General features: G+C 39.8%; 1 protein-coding gene across 2 annotated transcripts in view; it reads right to left on the bottom strand.

Annotated features, from left to right (window-relative positions):
* The window catches only part of Sidt1 (SID1 transmembrane family member 1), a 103,224-nt gene extending 92,795 nt beyond the window's left edge, over window positions 1-10,429 (bottom strand). The window contains exon 1 of one of the 2 annotated variants that reach the window (XM_004633305.2): window positions 10,196-10,429. In XM_004633305.2, the coding sequence (XP_004633362.1) occupies window positions 10,196-10,420 (225 nt within the window). In that variant the 5' untranslated portion in view covers window positions 10,421-10,429. The remainder of the gene's footprint in view (window positions 1-10,195) is intronic. The other variant, XM_023717570.1, reaches the window with a different exon arrangement.
* Window positions 10,430-19,867: the final 9,438 nt, after the last annotated feature.

Below are 19,867 nucleotides of genomic sequence, written 5' to 3'. Positions count from 1 at the left end.
TTGACATGGCAGTCAGCAAGAATAAGAGCATGAAAAAAAGGGAGAATTGGAATGAAAGTTCAGCACATGTGCACACGTACCAGGCCGAAGTGAAAAATAAAGCGTAACAAACCCACACCACTTCTAAGCATAGAGGAGTTCTATGGAAGCTTTTCCAATAAAAAAGAAATCATTTAAAAAATAATGTTTTCATCTGCTTGATTTTATAAGACAGACAGATTATTATTATTTTTTTTTTTGGCAAGAAGTTTATCCTGTCTGTAGTTTAGAAAAAAATTTAATCTAACACATACTAAAAAAATATCAGAACCCTGAATCTTAATGCTTGAATGAAGATAAAAAATGCAATCTTCTCATCAGTGATAAAAATAGAGCTCAGGGAACCGGATTTTCTGCAGGTCCACAGTTAAACAGAAAGGGATAAAAACACATATTTTCTAGTATTCATCCCATGTTATTCTCTAATAATGCCCTGTTTCTTAGTTATTTGTTGCCTTTGCTTAGGTAAAAGTAAAATATCTTTGTTGTTAAATATTTAGAAAGTACATGAAAACAGAGTGTTACTCTCTCATACTCTATCACCCACAAATAAGTTTTAGAAACCACTAATGAAAATCTATACTATGAAATATTCTGGGAGGGCCAGCTAGATAGCTCAGTGGAATAAAGCGCCTGCTTAGGCAAAGTGCAGCAGCCAGGGTTCAATCCCCAGTGTGCCATTTCAGCCCTGCCCCCAGGGTGCTTTGCGATGGCCATTGAGATTGGGCATGGTGGCACATACCTGTAATCCCAGCACTTGGGAACTGAAAACAGGAGGATCTCTGCAGAGTCCAGTCTACGTAGTGAGGCCCTGTAGACCTTGTACTAATATATATATTCATATATATATATTATATATATATTCATATATATATATATTCATATGTATTTTTTTTCTTGGAGTTCTTTACTTCATAACCTGAATCAATAAAATTGTGAACCTGAAATCAGATGTTGAGAGAAATCCTGGCCTTAGCTGTTCCAGTCTGTCTTTTAGTTTTTCATGGAAAAAAGCACTTGTTCCTTTAACTGCAGATTCAAAACTGAAGATTATTATTATACTTGGTCCAGGAGTAGACACATTTGGGCTCTAACTGATGATCTGGTTGATACAACTCAATGATGATTTGGATGATAACTGATAATGCTGTATTTTGAACATCTGTGTATGACTGCTTAACAGATATTAAAATATTATTTTGCTACTGATGGGAAGGAGAGAGAAGAATTATTGGCTGAGAGAAAGAGATTCTTAATATACTCACTGTAAACATGAAGCTGGACTGATTTTAAGGGGAAAATTCTTATTATATCTATAATACAAAGTTTTTATAAAAAGATTTTAAAAATATGACTAAAAGCAATGAATAGAGGAATCAAATAAGAATCTATGAGTCCATAACGATACAAATAAAATAAATAAATGAGAGAAAAAGAGCTCTTATAGTAGATATGAGAAATGTTAGGAGGAACAATGTATTAGGTAATCATTTCTAGGAAGCTATTATAGTAACATCTGATTCAGGGTAGAATAATAAATGGATGCTAAAATAATCAATAGATGTGCTCCAAGCTTGACAACACGCAGGACATTTACATGGTCTCAAGGTATTGCTCCACACATTATCTTTTATTAATCAAAGGAAAATAGTAATTTAACAGTGGAGGAGCATGGGAAAAGTCATCTGCACCAAGTAACCAACTTTAATCACACTACTAACAGGAAAACTCACTATATCATTTGACTCTGACATGATGCCTTAAGGGCAACATTAATCAACATTAATCCTTAATACAACATTAATCCTGTGAGGCTGCTGGGAAAAATGGATGCTCCAAATCTAATTATGAAGAAATACTATGTGAAGTCCTGAAAGAAAAAGAAAGCACAAAGAAATGTTCTGGATAAAGGAGACAAAAAATTCAGGATGATCAAACACAGTATGTCCTCCTGGGTTAGATCTTGGAGCAGAATGGGGAAAAAGCACTCCTTTTTAATTGGTGCATCTTAGATACATAGAATGATCACTTTTCTCACAGGGCATTTGCACCGGCATATGATATATCTTGCTGCTTGTTTTCTGCCATCCCCTCCCTCCCTTCAAATCCTTTCCCTTCCTTCTTCACAAAAGCTTTGTTTCCATTTTTATCTCCTAGTCTCTTTTTTCTCTTGTCTTTTCCTTTCTTCCTCCTTTCCTCTTCCCTTGTTTCTCTTCCATTTTGGACATTTTCTTCCCATGGGAAGATATTTCTTCCTAATATCTATCATACATTTTGGTTCTTATTTATAGTTTCAGCGTCTTACATTGGAGAAACAATGTGGCAGTCTATAAATTTCTTTTTTTGAGTTAAATGTGTTTCTTGCATGCAGCACACTGTTGGATCTCATTTCTTGGTCCATTCTGTTTCTTTTAATTTGTGAATTGAGACCAATTACATGGGAGGTTATAACTGATAGGTAATGACTTTTACTTGCCATGTTATTTCATGTTGTTGGTTCATTCCCCTACTGATGTTTAATTACTTGCCTTGCTTGGTACATTAATTCTTTTGGGGTTGATGGAATTGTAGTCCTTTTTATGCCTTTTTTCTCCTGAATTTTTTTCCATAATTTTATTGAGAACCAAATAACAGTGAGACAGTTTCAAACCAAATTGGTAGGACAGTTTCAATAATTAACACATTGCATACATTCTTCCTAGTGGTTAATTGCTGTACAAGATGTGGACTTGATATCCTATCTACAAACACCATTAGAACAAATCCTTCTATTCATTAAGAGGATGCAACTATACATCTATCCTAACCACTTTGAATACACAGATACAAAATGGACTTTCACCTGTATCCCCTTTTGTTATGCCTTTCTATAATGTCTTTCAGGAAATAATGGAGCACTGGTTGGGTGGTCATGATTTTTGTGTGTGTGTGTGTGTGTGTGTGTGTGTGTGTGTGCTACCAGGGATTGAACTCAGGACCCTGTGCTTGCCAAGCAGGCATTTATTCTACTGAGGTATCTCCCCGGACCAAAATATCTTTCTTTTTTTAAATTAATTTCTTTAGCTACTGTTTGCTATCAAAATATCCTATTTCTCCATCAATTTTAAAAGATAGTTTTTCAGGGTATATCAATCTCTGTTAGAGGTTGTTTTCCTTTAGAGAGTTAAATACTTCGTTCCAAGCTCTCCTTGACTTGAAGGTTTTTGTTGAGAAGTCTGCCATGGTTCTGATGGGCTTTCCTTATAGATGATTGGTTTCCTTTGACTAACAGCTTCAATATTCTGTTATCATTTTGAAGTTCTAGAATCTTGACTCTTACATGCCTTAGTATTAATATTCTTGGTAATGGCTAACTGGAGTTTTTTATGCCTCACTTTCCTATATGTCAAATTCTTTTTCCTTGCTTGGGAAATTTTCTGCCATTACTTCTAGGAACAGTTTTTTCTTTTTAAATGTCCTTTGTGCTCTCTCCTGCTTTTTCATTAACTCTAATCAATCTTATGCTATTCTTCTTTGCATCATCTCACAGCTGTAAGATTTATTTTTTTGTGGACTCTTACTATTCTTAACAAATCTTTATTTTCATGATCACTAACTGCAATCTTCTCTTCTATATATGATATTCTGTCCTCATAGTTTTTCATTCTGTTGTATATGCTTTCAATGGAATTTTTAGTATCCTGGACATCTGTTTGAATCTGTTTCATGAATTATGTTTCTTCCCTATGCTGGATGTTCATGGTTTCCATCATTTCCCTAAATTCTTCTATTTCTCCTATGTTTTCATCTGCATCTTCTCTAGAATCACTAACTATGTTTCCTATTATGGTCACCATCTCTGTAGTTGCCTCTGTATAGTTGCCTGGGAAATTACTTGATCTGATTTTTTTCTAGTGTGTCATTCATCTGCTTTGTTACCTCCACTGTTACTATTTCAGAGAATCCAGGTGTGTGGCTCTCCACTTGTTCTACCTCAATGCCTCCTGGGTTTGCCTTTGGTGAGCTGGAAGTCTGAGGTTGCATCTTGCTTCTGTGTCTTCTCATTTTCTATTTCTTTTTCATTTAATTCCTGGGTTGATTCTTGTAAGTTGCTTATGGCAGGCAGCTTTATTGCTAACATTTAGAATCCTTAGGAAATGACTACTTTCCAGAGATGTCTTGTGGGTGTAGCTAGCTTTTGGGTTTTGCATCTCTTTTAATCTACTGGGGATGAGAAGTTGTTGCCTATTTGTCCAAGCCCCTGGTTCTTAGGCACTGGCCTATATTATTTTTATGAGTTTTAGATAATCTCAGCCTTGAAATACCAGGAAGTACAATTCATTAGAAAATTATGTCTAATTAGTTAAAGTGGCACAATCAGCAATGAGAATATTATGAAACAAAGCCTAGAAACTGTAGTAACTTTTAATTTACCTCCTTTAGCCACATGAACCACATTTGTGGTTATAACAAATCTAAAACAATCCAGAAAATTGTATGCAACATTTATGCCATCAATATGGTGAATTTATCCTCAGGGGAGGACACTTAAAGGGGTTTGGGGGAAAATTGGGAAATATCATAACAGGAGGAGATTAGAAGCAGGACTAGAAGACAAAATAAGGTGACACAAACTTTGGGAAATGTGATGACAAGAAGGAAAGAGATAAGGAAGAAATGAAAGCAACGCAACAGAATGACAATAAAAAAAAAAACTAGAAAACATACACTCTTATAAAAACAAGAGCAAGCAATCAAGAAAGCAAAACAAAAACAAAAAAAAAAGAGAGAGAAAGCAAGCAAGCAAGCAAGCAAGCAAGCAAGAAAGAAAGAAAGAAAGAAAGAAAGAAAGAAAGAAAACAAAAAAAGAATTAAAGAAAAAAAATATTCACTTGGGAGCATGTCTCTGCTGTCACCGGTAGATAAAAGGGGAGGCCAAAGCCCCGATTCATGTTGATTAATCCCAGCAAACTGGTGGTAGATTTATGGTGGGGTTAGGTATAATCCCAGCAAGCCTTCACCTTCAGTTCTACTGAAGTTCAGGCTGTGTTCTAAATGTGAGGATTGAACCTGATTTCCTCAGCATGCAACTTTAATGTGCTTCTTGAGAGCTTGAATTTGGCTCCTTGATCTCCTGTCAGATTAAACTTGGTTCTGCCTTACCCTGACTCTGGGAGCTTCTAGATGGAGCCATCCCACAACTGCTCTGACTTACAAACTCAGCTGGCCCCTCTCCAAGATGTCTACTGGCCTACTATGCTTTCCTGGGGGCATCTGAACCCAAGTGATTCAACAATCACTGCAGTCTGCTGCATCCACTACTCCATTGCTCTGGTGCATTTCTCTGTGGAGGCCTCTCAGGGTGCCAGCAGTCACTATATTTTTGCAGGTTTGAGCTGCCCCTCCCATGCAGTGAGTTGGGGCTCAGGTAAAAAGTCCTGCTTGCTACCTCCTTCTTATGCATTGAGGGCTCTCTCTTCACTTTTTTTGTGGGCTTCAATTCTTGCTTCAGATCCTTGCTGGATCCCAGGGATCCACTTTCCTCCTTTTCTTCCTCCTGTTGCTGTATTCCAGTGTTTGGACGCCAAATCTCAGAGGTGCTATTTCTCTTCTCTTCACCAGTCTTTCATCTTCCCAGAAGTCCCATATCCTGCCTTGAAATTTTCTGGAGGCTGAAGAGTCTGTGCTGGAAGCCAGGAGACAACATCCAAGGTCAAGGTGAAGACTGGGGCTCCTCCAAAGAAACAGAAGCTGGTTGCATGCTTTTACAAAAGGGGCCCTGGAAGATTTTGCTTCTCTTTGCACTCTTTGCCTTTTGGGGGCACAGCAAGAAATTGGCCGCGTACAAGTTGGGAAACAGGCCTTCCCTATAAACTGGACCCACCAATGGTATTTTGTTGTTGCGGGACCAATCATCCAGATAATGTGGTAATGAGATGATTCCTCTCTCCAACAAGCAATAGCTCTGTTCAATAAAAGGATGTGGGAGGACAGCAAAGGTGACTTCTTGGCTGCAGCATAAGAACAGCAAGCTTTCCCTGTGCCAGGTAGAAGAAATGAGGCTACCACAGCCAAATTTTAACTGTTTCATGTAACTAATAATGTACAGTACAGTTGTCCCTCAGTGCTGTGAAAAAATTTACTTTAGAACTCTTACTGAACACTCAAATCCCTTGTATGAAGTGGCATTGTATTTGCCTATAATCTATGAGGATCCTCCCTGTGTTACTAAAATTACTAGATTACTTATAATACCTAGTACAATAAAGATACTATTTAAATAGCTGTTATACTATATTGTCTGGAAACAATGTGAAGAAAAAGTATGTACATATTTATTACAGACAAAGATTTTTTTCTTGAGTATTTTCAATTTGGGGTACATTGAATCCATAGATTTGACACCAACAGATACAGAGAGCTGTATGTACATAGCTAGAAGTTACCATGACAGTGTCGTCATGTATTTCGTCATTTGTGGGAGCTGGACAGGCTTTTTATGTCTGTATTCAAGAGACCAATACAACTCATTCTAGATGTATAAATACTGGTTGATACTAAAATAGACAACGATTGTTCCTTGGATAGAGAAAAAGTATAATATATGTCACTGAGAGATAAATGCCTCCACTTAAGAAGGTAAAGAAGGTATTGCCAGAGAAATGGTTCAAAATGTATTACATTCAATGCTGTCACTGCAAGCCTCTGAGAAGATAACCTGTTACAGATTGGTTAGATCTTAACTTAAGGGATTCTTAAACACCTTCTAGCTCTGACAGAAGCATCTGATTGCTGTTGCCATCTGTCTCTATACAGACATTTTCTGCCCAGTAATGTATCACTGTCCCCTGTTCTGGTCAAACATCATTGGTGACTTTCCCAACCAGGTGATTTCCCTTTTGGCTGAGCCTTGTGGTTATAGAACATCCTGTTTGCAGTGTAACCTTACTCCCCTTAAAAGGAGTTTCTAGAAACTTCTCCAGAGAAAGCAAATTAACCTGATCTTGCCTAACCTTAATCTTTAATTATTATTATCTTTTTAAAACTAGGCTCTCCTTTTTTTAAATGGCAACTTCATATCTATATTTCTCTATGCCTGCAAGGCACTGGAGACTTTTCCTGGTGCCTAGTTCATCTAATTCAGCATGACACATGCTTATTGAAATCATTCTCTGGGATGGCAGTTGTACGAGAGGCGGTAGATGATAGGAAAGATTAGGAACAAGGGCTCTCATAATTCCTTCTTCTCTTCAGCAAAGGCTGTATAGAAGGAAGGATAGATCATTCCTCAAGCAAAGGAAAAACAATGGCAAACAATATCAGACTGAAGAGAAAGGGAAAAAAAGATAAAAGTTCAAAATTAAGACTTTTCTTCTGAACCAAACTCTTTGTTGACTAAAGATGGAGGTGACTACTGACTACAGTGGAGGGAGGCTTGGCTGGTGAAAATTTAGTGGAAAGGCAATCATACATGAGCCTGTGCTCCAGACACCATAGATCTTTATCTAGCAGAGCCCCTCTTTGAGTTTGGAGTTGGGAATGGAGGCAAAAATTATTCAACAAGGGAGAATAACAAAAATTTAGAGGGTAGAGGCCAGAGTGCAGGGATGGCCAAAAAGATCACAAGAATGAGAGTCACTACCTTGACATGCTCTCTGACAGAGAATCATGGCTAAGACAGTGTTGCCTAGATTTCTGATTTAATCTATTAGTAATGCTCTTTCTGTACTTTTCTCTTGTGTTTATTGCAGGCCTTCAGTAAAATTCTGCTATACCCCAGGTGTTCATGTTCTCAGAAGTGGTTTAGCTGGTCCTTAACCTGGGACAAAATGAAGCCAGACAGAGGAGGCCACTAGTAGAAGCTGAGGGTAAGGCCTCGGAGAGACAGATCAAGAAAATGGCCTCTCTTGAGCAAGCAATAGAAATATGGCTGGAGAGATGAGAGTAGTCAGTGGGTTGAAGGTTTCGTTCTCTTATTTAAATATTCAAAGAGGGGCTGGGGAGATGGCTCAGGGGAATAAGCGCTTCCCTGGCAAGCACAAGGGTCTGAGTTCAATCCCTGGTTCTGCAAAAAAAAAAAAAAAAAAAAAAAAAAAAAAATTAAAATAAATAAATAAATAAGTATTCAAAGTGTCTCAGGAACTTTTAAGTTTTGACATCTGGTTTATCTTGATGCATACCAATATTATATAATTGAAGTCCTTGTTATACTGGTCTCATGGTTTTCAATTTAGTATTTCTCGTTGGCCTTTCTTGGTAACATTTTAATGAAAAAAAGATTGCTTGTGGTTGCCAATTTTTGGTTGTATTGTGGAAAGGTATTTTAAAAACCACTTATCACCATTACTTCAGAAAATAAAGCCATTTTGCACAGAGGTAGCAAAAGAGAAATGGTATAACAATTTTTTAAATTTTTGTTATCTGAAGTGGTTTCATATCTTCCAAACTATTAAATTTAACACAATAGACATTTTTTTACTTTATTTAGCTCTAGCCTAAAGATTGTTTAATCTCTTATTCACTTATTTATTTTTGAAAAAAATGTATAAACTTATTCTGTGCCACCCACAGCAGTAGGTTTGAGGGTAGAGATAAACACAGGTTGGCCCCTATTACTTAGGGTTTGCTAGGAAAGTCAAATAGGTAACCTCAACTGTCAACAGAGATTTGTGCTATTGTCAGCAACTAGCACAAAACTAAGGGGGAAAGGGGAAAAAAACACCTCAACAGTGTGTTCCTAAATAGAACTGCAAGAAATATCAAAGCCCAATGCCAAGATTTACTCTGCACATACAATCTGAGTTTCCTTGCCAGTGATTTAGGGTGAAACTGATACCACAGCCCAGAGATTGTGAAGTTTTCAGGGATGCGTGTTTCCAGGGAGTCAGAGGTAGGTTCACACCTGATGTGCCCAGTTTATGAGAACCCTACACTAGGTAGGAAGGTGTCTTTTATGTGGGGTTTAGCAAGTTAAGAATGCCCCTTCCCACGTGTCTACAGTGGAGAGGATTTGTACACAGCCTCTCTGTTCCCTCCAGGACACATAGCCTGAAGGTTACAGAAGGATAGGGAGGGAGGGAGGAGGGCTGTGCTGCCATGGTGATGGGGTCAGAGGACTTGGTGCCTGGCTGGGGAAGGGCAATTCAGTACACAGAGCTGGAAGAAATCTATGATGGGCACATTGGTCCTTCTGGCTCAACACAAGCCCCTTTCTCAATTTGAAGAAAGGTTTTTGACAATTCAAGAGAGAAACATAAGATGTAGCTTGCTTTATTTTGGGTGTTTTTAATTTGCCAAATCCCACACAAATTCCCTAAACATCTGTTTCTGGAGTTTCCCAAGACAGTAGGGAACTGGCACATTTATATGGGAAGAAGATGCAGAGGTTGGTCCATTGGTGAACCCCTCTTCCCAGGTTAAAAGCAAACTATGTGCATTTCCTTACGTTATATAATCAGAGTGTGTATGTCAAAGTCACAGTTACTGGAACAATCCTTTTTTTTTTTTTTTTTTTTTTTCAGCCTTAACTCTTACCAGAAATAGGCCTAGACCGTTCATACCGTTATTCACCCTTATTTAACATTAAAACCTCCACACATCAGCAGAGGGCTGCAGACTCAGTGTCCCTGGCCGGTCTTCCAGCGTCTCCGCTGCATATGCATGTGACAAAGGTATAGAAAAGCAGGAAATGACTATCGAATACACAGAGGTTCTGTAGCTTCCGTCCACTCTCACACGATTGATTTCCATTTTAGATTCTAAGTGGTTTTCCCGTCCTTGCTCTATGAGATAGGCTCACATTGTACCAATGTAGTGAGATCCCTTTCCTGTAGGACACTAAAGAGCAGAGGTTCGGTTCCATCCCGCCCTCTGGCAAACCTAGAAATCTGGACTTTTCCTAGAGAAAGGCCCAGCGGAACCGGGAGCTGTGGAAAGTGTGGGGATTGAGCACCTCTGGAAAGCCCAGAAATGCCAGCGGCCAGGCCGGGTAGGGAGAGAAAGCCCAGCCGTCCCCGAGGCTGGAGGCCGGAGCTTGGGCAGGGCAGTGACTGCTTCGCAGAACAGGAACACGGATTTCCCTCTCCAGAGGGCAGATCTCAGGGGAGCCCAAGCTGCGCCAGGGCGCAGCAATCTGGCAAGTTCTGGGCGCGGAGGGCGGGGAGGGAGCAAGTCTTACCTGGCCGGGCTGGCTGGTGTAGTTGAAGGAGTAGATGCTCTCGGTGCTGAGGTTCACCACCCCGCTGTACACGCGATCGAAATCCGCGCCCCTGGCGGGGTCGCGAGGGTACCGGCGGCCGGGCACCAGGGACTGCGTGGGGGGCTCCGCGGGGCTCCGGGGTGCAGCAGCAGCCAGGAGCGGGAGCAGCACGCAGAGCAGCGCGAGCCGCGGGCAGCCGGGCATGGTGGGCGCCGCCCCGGCGGAGCAGCGCGGCCCGGGGACCGGCGAGCCCCGCGGAGCCTGGAGCCGCGATCTGGGATCGGGCGATGTGGGGCGCGCGGGCGGGTAGCCCCCAGGCACGCAGTGTCGCCTGGGTCCCCGGACTGCTCTCTGTGGGAGCAGCGGGCCGGCAGGCTGCTCTGCCCTGGGTTTCCACGGCTTCTGGTCCCCACCGCCGAGAACGCTCCGCTTCCCCAGACAGAATCGCGACCCTCAGCCTCAACAAAAGCGACAGTAACAAAAAGGCATAGAAAATAATAAAAATGAAATATCCTCTGGTTTAGAAAAATCAACCTGACCAGCTCTACAGGAAGAAATACGACTGTTTCTAAAGAACGTGTACTCCGGCTTCAGGTGAGAAAACAGCAGCAGAGCCAGGCCCCCAAGGGGGGCGCGAGTCGCCCCCGCAGGTCGCCGCCCGCGGAGGGCTCCGGTGAGCTCCGCTCTCTCCGCGACTGTGCAGCTCCTTTTTGACACCTGTTTCATTTCCTTATTACCTCGTATTCTCAAAGAGAGCCTCACGTCATCTCTCTCTCGCTCTGGCCATATGTGTAATGTACGTAAATATGTACAGTCATAAAAATATAGATATGGTAAAGAGGACAGTTTCCAGCTCTGGTCCCGGAAGTTGTCCAAAGACGACTCGAGTAACTACATTTATGCAGAATGCATTTCTCGCCCAGACTCTCGCTGCCGGCTGTGCCTCTGCAGCGACTTCTTCCAGATTCTAAGTTGCTTTCAAGAGATAGAAACCACAGCCCACTACAAACAGGAAACGCCCTTATGGTAAAAATAAGGAGATCAAATGTAAAAGGCTTGTTGAGTTTGGTAAGTGGTAAGAGAAATCTTTGGGGGAATAGTCACAATTTAGGTATTGGAGAGGATTCACAATTTTATTCCATCATTAAGTTATTCATAAACTGGAGAATTCTTAATCTGAATGGACAATTAAAATGAAGCCACAAAGCTTTAACATAGATTCAAATCTTAGCACTTGTTATGTAGGTAAAGGAAGGCACATGTTTGTTGACTTCAACGAATTCATGTAATCCATTTAAATATCAAAACTAAATGCAGTACCTTTGGCATAAAGTTTTATAACTGTGCAAGAAGAGTGCTCTTTAAAGATTGATTTAGACTATATTTTTCATTAAAAAATTATTGTGAAAATGTATGAGCGTAAAGAAGGAAACACTAATTCAAGAGCATAGGGATAAAATTTTAAAATAGAACTCATGGTTTTGAAAAACATAACAAAAATTTCAGCTAGAATTTTAATGACTTTAAACTGCTTGACTGAAATGCTGTGTTTAAAATGTCTATGTATGTTTTCAAGATTTAGCAAAAGTTTATAAACTTGAACTTATGGAAGCCTTTGAGGTTAGCTCCATAGCATAACCTTGAAAGATTAAGAAGTCTCTAGGAGTGCAGGATCATGGACTCCTACTTAAACTTCATGAGACATGAGGAACTAGCTCTTTCACAAAGCTACACTTTCTTTTTTTTTTCTTCTTTTTTTTTTTTTTGCTCCTCCAATGCCTTCACTTCAGGGCACTTTTGGCTGGCTGGAGTGTTGTGGGGATCGAACTACAGCAATCTGAGGCTGCCAGCATTGTGGAAGCAGCCACTTAAAGAACTGAGCTAGGGCCAGGCCCCCACAAAGCTACACTTTCTTTTGGGGACAAATACTTCATTATTAGAAAGATATTTCTCATCTTGGTGGATGCTTTATCCTCTTCCGTTCACTCGTACTAGTTTAGGCTTTCAGAGCCATTTGAACCAACCATTTTGCAGAAGACAGCCTTGGAGGTATTTGAAGGGAGCTATGCCCCTTCTTTCAAGGTTTTATCCAAGCATTAAGCCATTAAATTTGAAACAGTTAGAGCAGACCCTTTATCATAGAATGGAACCCAAAATATTTATTTTTAGAAAAGGTACATTTTATTATAACTTTAAGTCATATCAAGAACTTGAAAATAAATCTGTCAAAATGTAAGCATTCATTAAATATTGGGTTGGATTGATTAACTTGTTTCAGTGGCAGCTGAAAATATCTGACATTTATGGCACAAAAGTAGACTACATCTAAAGAAAATAATTTAAAGGTAGTAAAGTTTACACACCTATAATATTCAATAACGGAACTTAGAAAAAATGGGGTATACCGATGAATGTCCATTTTGTATCTGTGTATTCAAAGTGGTTGGGATAGATATATAGTTGCATTCTCTTAATGAATAGAATGATTTGTTCTAATGGTGTTTGTAAATAGGATCACAAGTCCGCATCTTGTACAGCAATTAACCACTAAGAAGAATATATGCAGTGTATTATTTGTTGAAACTGTCCTTCCGATTTGATTTGAAACTGTCTCATTGCTATCTGTTTGTCAATAAAACTTTGAAAAAAAATAAAGGTAGTAAAAATGTAATGATAATTAAAAATTTATCAAAACAAATAAATTCTTAGTAGAACTTTCCTTATGTACTCGAAAACAAATCAAGGGCTTCACATGTATAACCACAGGTAACCTTCATAACAACAGTAGAATTCACAATACTTATTTTAAAGCCATCATAGATCATGTCTGTGCCAGAAAACTTGAGTTATATGTTACAAATGATTCTGTTTCTATGATCTAATCCTAACTCTTAGCCCAAATCTATGGCATAACCTTGGATAATTAACATCTCAGAATTACAAGGTTATTAGAAGGAAAGAAAGGGAAATAATATGTTAAAATTTATTAAAAAGTTTACAGTTATATGTGAACAAACATTATTATCATGACTCCTGATTCAATAGCTAAAAACTGAAATACTTCCACCAGGCAGGTTATTTTAACATACAGAATGTCAGAATCCCACTGTCACAGACTGAATATAAAATGCACACTGAATATATAAATGAACTGCGACCTAAAACTCCTGTGGCAGTCAGCTCAGGAAACTAGTGGATAACCTTAGCAACAGTCAGTCCAGTATTTCAGACGACAGGTTTGGCAGGAAATGGTGCAGCATGTTAGAATTTGGTCAGTGAGATAGCTTTCCTAGTTTTTGCTCCTGTCTCCATACCAGGATTCAGTCAGAGTCTTTCTGACCTCCCCCACCCTGATTCTGAATGTTGAAGACAAAGCTTTACACTGAGCCATACCCCAGCTCAGAGTATGTATGTATGTATGTATGTATGTATGTATGTATTCACTTGTTGACAGGGTCTGGATAAATTGACGAGGCTGACCATGAACTTGTGAGCCTCCTGCCCCATCTTCCAAGTCACTGAGCTCATAGGCGTCAGCCACTGTACCTGCCCTTTCTTTCACAATAAACCTTTGTCGCTTTCTGGGCTGACTTTGAGTCTGTGTCAGTGTTTGTGTTTGATGAATCTCTTGATCCTGCAAATTCTGGATAGTATTTGTTTTCATTTGCGCAATCTTCATTTATTTCCGTAGCATTCATGAAGGTTCCACAGAGACACTGTATGCACTGTCATTGTATACCCCTGTCATCTATACCTTTGTGCTCACCAAGGCCCCTTTTACCTTACTGCAGACAGTTTGTTGAGTCCATATTGACATATGTTAGATCAACTCTGTATCTGAACTCTGCCTTCTTTTGAGTCCTTTGGCTACCTAGTTTCATTGCCACTGTTGGTTGTCTGGGTTACTTTTCTCTCACTGATGAGACAAAATACCTGATGCTCAAAATTAAGAAAGGAAATGTTTACTTAGTTTGTAGTTTGTGGAGGTTTCAGTCCATGATCCGCTAGATTCAAGGCATGGTGGCATAATAGGGGGCGATAGCTTCAGGCACAAAAGTCAGCAAAAGCAGGAAGAGAAGGGTGGAGGGCTTTTCCTACCTTATGTTGTATGCTGGCTATCTGCCCACAGCATCTCCCTGCCCTCCTCTTCCTCAAGATCAGGATGTTTACAAAGAGGCTGGGGAGATGGCTCAGTGGAATAAGCACTTGCCTGGCAAGCACACGGGACTGAGTTCAATCCCAGGTTCCACCAAAAAAAAAAAACAAGCCCAAAAAACAAAATGAGCCCCCTGGTCCCCTGCCCCTGCCGAGTGACTTAAATTTTTAAACTATTCAAGTTGACACAATGAACAACATCCCAGAAGTAAGGGCATGACCTTTGCACCCCAGGATGTAGAATTGCTGAGTTACTTAGTGAAGCTTCTAGACTTCAGTTGACACAAAGTATCAACCATACATTTGTCCTTTGTCAAAAAGAAAGGGATTATTTCTTTTTATGCTCTTTGCTCTCTTCTGCTTCTAAAGTGTCTTAGTTACTTTTTCATTGCTGGGACAAAATACCTGACACCCCCAAGTTAATGAAAGAAAAGCTTATTTTAGGTCACAGCTTGTAGAGTTTCAGTGCATAGTCAGCTAGCTGCAAGGCAGGGGCAGCAAGGCAGAGGAGAAATAGTCCCTGGCACTTCAGGAAGGAGGCACGCAGAAGTGAGCTTCCCTTTCCTATTTATTCCATTCAAGCTACAAACCTATTGGGCCTTCCCATTAGCCTCACCCAGGCCTATGCTAAATGAATCAGTAGACTAGTTATCATACACCTTTCATCCATATTTACACACCCTAGATCCAGCCATCTCTGAAAGGCCCAACCTATAAATGCATTAGCTTTTGAGGGAACCTCTAGATAGAAGTCATAGTAGATCCCATGAGCCTTCAGTCTGAGCTGTGCTCACAGATCAGTGCGATTCTCAGTTAACCTGCATTCATTCAGACAAACTTAGCTATGGGTCACCAGTAAAACCAGATATGATCATCCTTCCAAGTAGAACTTTGTCTTCAGATTTGATTTTGAGCCCTAAAAAGTATTCACTCTGGTATTTCAATTGGTTGGGAACGCAGATTATTAAGTCTGCATTTTGAAGCAGCTAGCCCGCAAATTAGAGGAGGCTCAAAATGAAAAGCACACAACTTTGCTTTTGTTAACTATTGCCAGGTCTCATGAGGTCTTCTGGGTCTGATTATTTTCCTTCTCCAGGAAAAAAATTCCTTCTTATGTTCAATTCAAATCCTGTACCTGTCTCTCTAAGTGGCCTAACTTCTCCAAAGATGATGTGGACCTTCTGTGAGCAACCTGGAAAACATTGGACTTGGAAGGAGTTGTTCAAAAGGCACCTTAAAAAGGAAAGGAGGCGGGCTGGCCAGATAGCTCATCGGATTAAAGCATCTGCTTAGACACACACAGGGGCCAGGGTTTGATCCCTGGCCTGCTCCCCGGGATGGGCTGAGACAGTAATTGAGACTGGGCGTGGTGGTGAGCACCTGTAATTCCAGTGCTTGGGAGGCTGAAAACAGGAGGATCACTACAAATCCAATCTGTGTGGTGAGATCCTGTAGACCATGTACTAAATACTTTTTTTTTATTTTTAAAAGAGTATGACTTCTCAGATTCAGTGGGTAGCATATTTTGGTTGGGATGCACAAGACTCTAAATGAATATCTAATTCATGAATTGCTACATTAAAATATTCTTCTGTTAAGGTTTTAAAATGTGATAAACTTTAAACTATTACAAAATAAAGCTATTTGCTAGTAAGTCTTACCTCTTCTGGTTCTCTTGTTGCCTCTCTGTATTCAGTTCTCTCTTCTTCATCATCCTGATTTCTCTCATTCTGACCTTCTTTTTCTTCTTCCCTTCTTTCACATCCACTACCTTTTCCCAGCAACTCTCTCAAAACCCCAAATGCATCCTTCCCATTAGCAAGGCATGCAGGCAATGATGTAATTTAAATTTTGGGCCCAAGATAAAATAAGAGCTGTAACTTAAAATTTCCCTAAACCCAAAGAGAAGCATAAATAGCCATAGAATGATCTGGAATTCTTTTGGGTAGGTACAACCCTGGGACACCTGACCTATCTCACTTGTACATATGTCAGTTGGAACCTCAGAGGCTAAAATCTGGATGGCAAAACCTGACTTAGAAAGGGACCTTCAGGATTTCTCTTATAACAGTTAACAGAAGGGTCAAATCAAAGCAAAAACACAAAAATCAGAAATATAGTTCAAATCAGATGAGGTGGGACCTATCGGTAATCCCAGCACTCAGGAGGATGAGGCAGGAGGATTGATGGAAAGCTAAAGCCATCCTGGGCTACAACAGTGAATTCAAGGCCAGGCTCAATTACATTGCAAGACCCTATTTCAAACAAAACAAAATAAAACAAAACACAAACAAACAAAAATCCCCAAAGAACAGCAACAACAAAGAAATGTGAATCAAGTTCTCAATATCAGTATACCTGAAACAGTTCTAGTGAGAGTTGTTTGGATCATTGTTCAGTCATACTAATAAACAGAAAATGTATAGGAGATTTGAGTGTAAGATAGAAAATACCTTTTTTTTTTTTTTTTTTTTTGGTGGAACTGGGGATTGAACTCAGGTCCTTGTGTTTGCCAAGCAAGCACTTATTCTACTGAGTTATCTCCTTAGCCCCTAAAAATTACCTTCTGACAACACTGATCTTTCTATAGTAAACCTTTGCATTTTTACTCAGTGTCTTCCCCAGTCTAAACATAACATACAAATGAGAGCTATTTCAACTAGCTAGAAATTTTCCCCTTATCTTTGGCCTTAAAGAATAACACTTGGACCCTTGACTATCATTTCTCTAAATTTTATATAGCGAGATATGCTTGGCAAATGAAATTGCAATATTTAAAGTACACCATGTACTCTTGAGTTTTCAGAGGACATGTTTCACAATGGAGTTGCTTTTGATGTCTATATATTGTTGCATCTTCCACTATGCTTGGTGTGTAAACAAGATAAAAGCATTTATTTATTTATTTATTTATTTATTTATTTATATTGATGCTGGGAATGAACTCATGACTAGTGCCTTTGCTTTCTATGCAGGAGCAGGGGCTTCTGCTATGGAGCTACCTCCCCAGCCTCAATGTAAGGGTCTTGACACAATGCCTAACATTCTATGGGCTAACATTTGCACTGACATAGGAAAACTAACTGGTACAAAATCTGTTAAAGTTCTAATAGATTCTACCAAATTGGTATCAAAACGTCTTCAAAATCTCTAGAAGCTAAAAGCAAAAGAAGGCCTCAAATTAGGACTGAGGATTTTAGATCTAAAGTCTTTTCAAATCTGCATTAGCCCTTGTAACATTCTTGTCCTACCCATAAATAAAACAAAACAAACCTGTTATGATTTGTGTGTATTTGCCTCCCCAAAGCCTCATGGAGTCATTGAGGTACAGTTTGTGATTAATTCATGATCCAAGGCTCAGATTATGGGTTTGAGTACTGTTGGGATTATGGGTCTGAGTACTGTTGGCATTATGGATGTAAGTGCTACTCCCAACTTGGGACAGAGAGCCTGAATGTAACATAAGAGAGACAGGGAGACAGATTTGCTCTCTGTAGCTATTGTTGCCACTACTCCTCTATTTGCTGTCTGCTTTTTGCTGACACCATGAAAGGTTGCTCTCTGCCGTGTGCCAGTCTGCCTGGGAGCCAGCTGAGTATGGACTGAAACCTCCAGTAACTGTGAGTTAAATAAACCTTTCCTTTCTTCATTTTGAGTGTTGGGTATTTTTCCCAGCAATGAGGGAAGAGTAACTGAGACAAAAATCAACCAAAAATTACATAGACAAAGATATTGACTTGTTTAAGATTTCAGGGACACAAAATTGTGTCTTCACTCCTCACTTCCCATTACTACCCAACCTAAAAATACTCTTCTATATTCCTTTCCTTCTCAGATTATTTGTTTTATTGTAAAGGATTACTGCCCTGCTATATCAAGGTTTCCCTCCACCAAGACAGGAATGCTTTTTTTTTTTTTTTTTGCTATTTTTTAGGGTAGGGTCTACAGGGTGTTCAGGATCTCACTACTAGATCAGACTCATAGAGATTCTCCTATTTACAGCCTCCCAAGATCTGGGATTACAGGTGCTTGCTACCATGCCCAGTCTCAATTGCTGTCTCAGCATGCCCTGGGGGAGGGGCTAGCATGGCAGGCCCAGGGATAGAACCCCCAGCCCCTGCACCTGCTTCAGGCCCTTTAATCTGCTGAGCTATTTGGACAGCCCTAGGAGCGCCTTTTTGCCTTTACTGCAGGGGACAACACTACAGAGAGATAGTTAGGCCCTTGGGATTCGCTGACATGCTTTCCTATTTTTCCTATCCCTTAATCAAAGGCTAACATATCTAAATGTCTCTTGTTATTCATTCATGATATACTAGGACATGGTCTCCTACCTTGTTCAGAGAAGCCTATAAAAATTATTTCACTTATCTCACTCGTAACAGAAAAGGGACATAGGGGCTGGGGAGATAGCTCAGTAGAATAAGCATCTGCCAGGAAAGTGCAGGTCCTGAGTTCAATCCCTGGTACTGCAAAAAAAAAAAAAAAAAAAAAAAAAAGAAAGAAAGAAAAGAGAGAGAGAGAGACATAAAGTTTTAGAACAGATAAATTTCTATTTTACCAAAACATACTCTTTTATTTAGTGTGAGTCCCATTTAAGGACTGGAACACATTCTCTATTGAGAGACTGTCTAAACTTATCCTAAACCTTCAGAAAACTATACTTGAAATGACTTTTAGGCTTACCTGGATATTGACCATGGTGCCAAATTTTTCTGAGAGGATATTATCTATTTATGAGATAATTAATTGCCCAGTAAGAGTCTCTCTCTTCTGTGAGCTCAAGTATTGAACAAACTACCAGTAATCTGAAGAAAGCTCAACAGCTCCCTTCCACTAACCTGCAACTACCCCCTTTGTTTATTCATGCAGTAATGTTCTGGATAAATTGCAGGATTTTAACTCCATGTAAACTTCAAAAACTCCTCACTTAGCTTAAAACTTAATTCAGGTGCAGCAGCCTTGTATTGAAGAATTATTGCAGCTGCAAAAGTTGTTGAATCAGTTCTAGGCTCCCTTCTGACTTTCTAGTTCCTCATGTGGTATAAGTGTTAAACTGACTCCTCATGTGGTATAGCCTTTATATTGTTCAGTTGTGCTATTAACCTTGACAAGTTTCTTTTGCTCTCTTCACTTTACTGTTACAAGATGCAGCATCCTGAATCCTGCCATTGCTCTGACCTCATCAAAAGAAAGAGAACCTCATAATGTCCTACTGTTGTAGGTAGCCAAGTTAGATAGAAATATTATAGGCAGTTAGACAGGGTCAGGCCCTCAAGGAGACAAGATGGAAGACAAGGTGACATCGCAACTTTTGGAAGAGACAGACACTCCCATGTGGGCCACATCTCAAGACCAAGACGAAAGAAAGAGGAAACACAGCTACATACTTCCCTAGGGATGGGCATTAGGGATTGATATCCTAAATAGTATTAATCAACTTGAAAGAGCCCAAATGAGTCACTAGCCCAAACCCCAACAGGAAGAGACCCTGTT

This window comes from Octodon degus, unplaced genomic scaffold, assembly GCF_000260255.1.
Source record: "Octodon degus isolate 3935 unplaced genomic scaffold, OctDeg1.0 scaffold00053, whole genome shotgun sequence".
Classification (NCBI taxonomy): Eukaryota; Metazoa; Chordata; class Mammalia; order Rodentia; family Octodontidae; genus Octodon; species Octodon degus.
The sequence above is the reverse complement of the archived record's forward strand: the minus strand, read 5'-3'. Positions and strand labels throughout refer to the sequence as shown.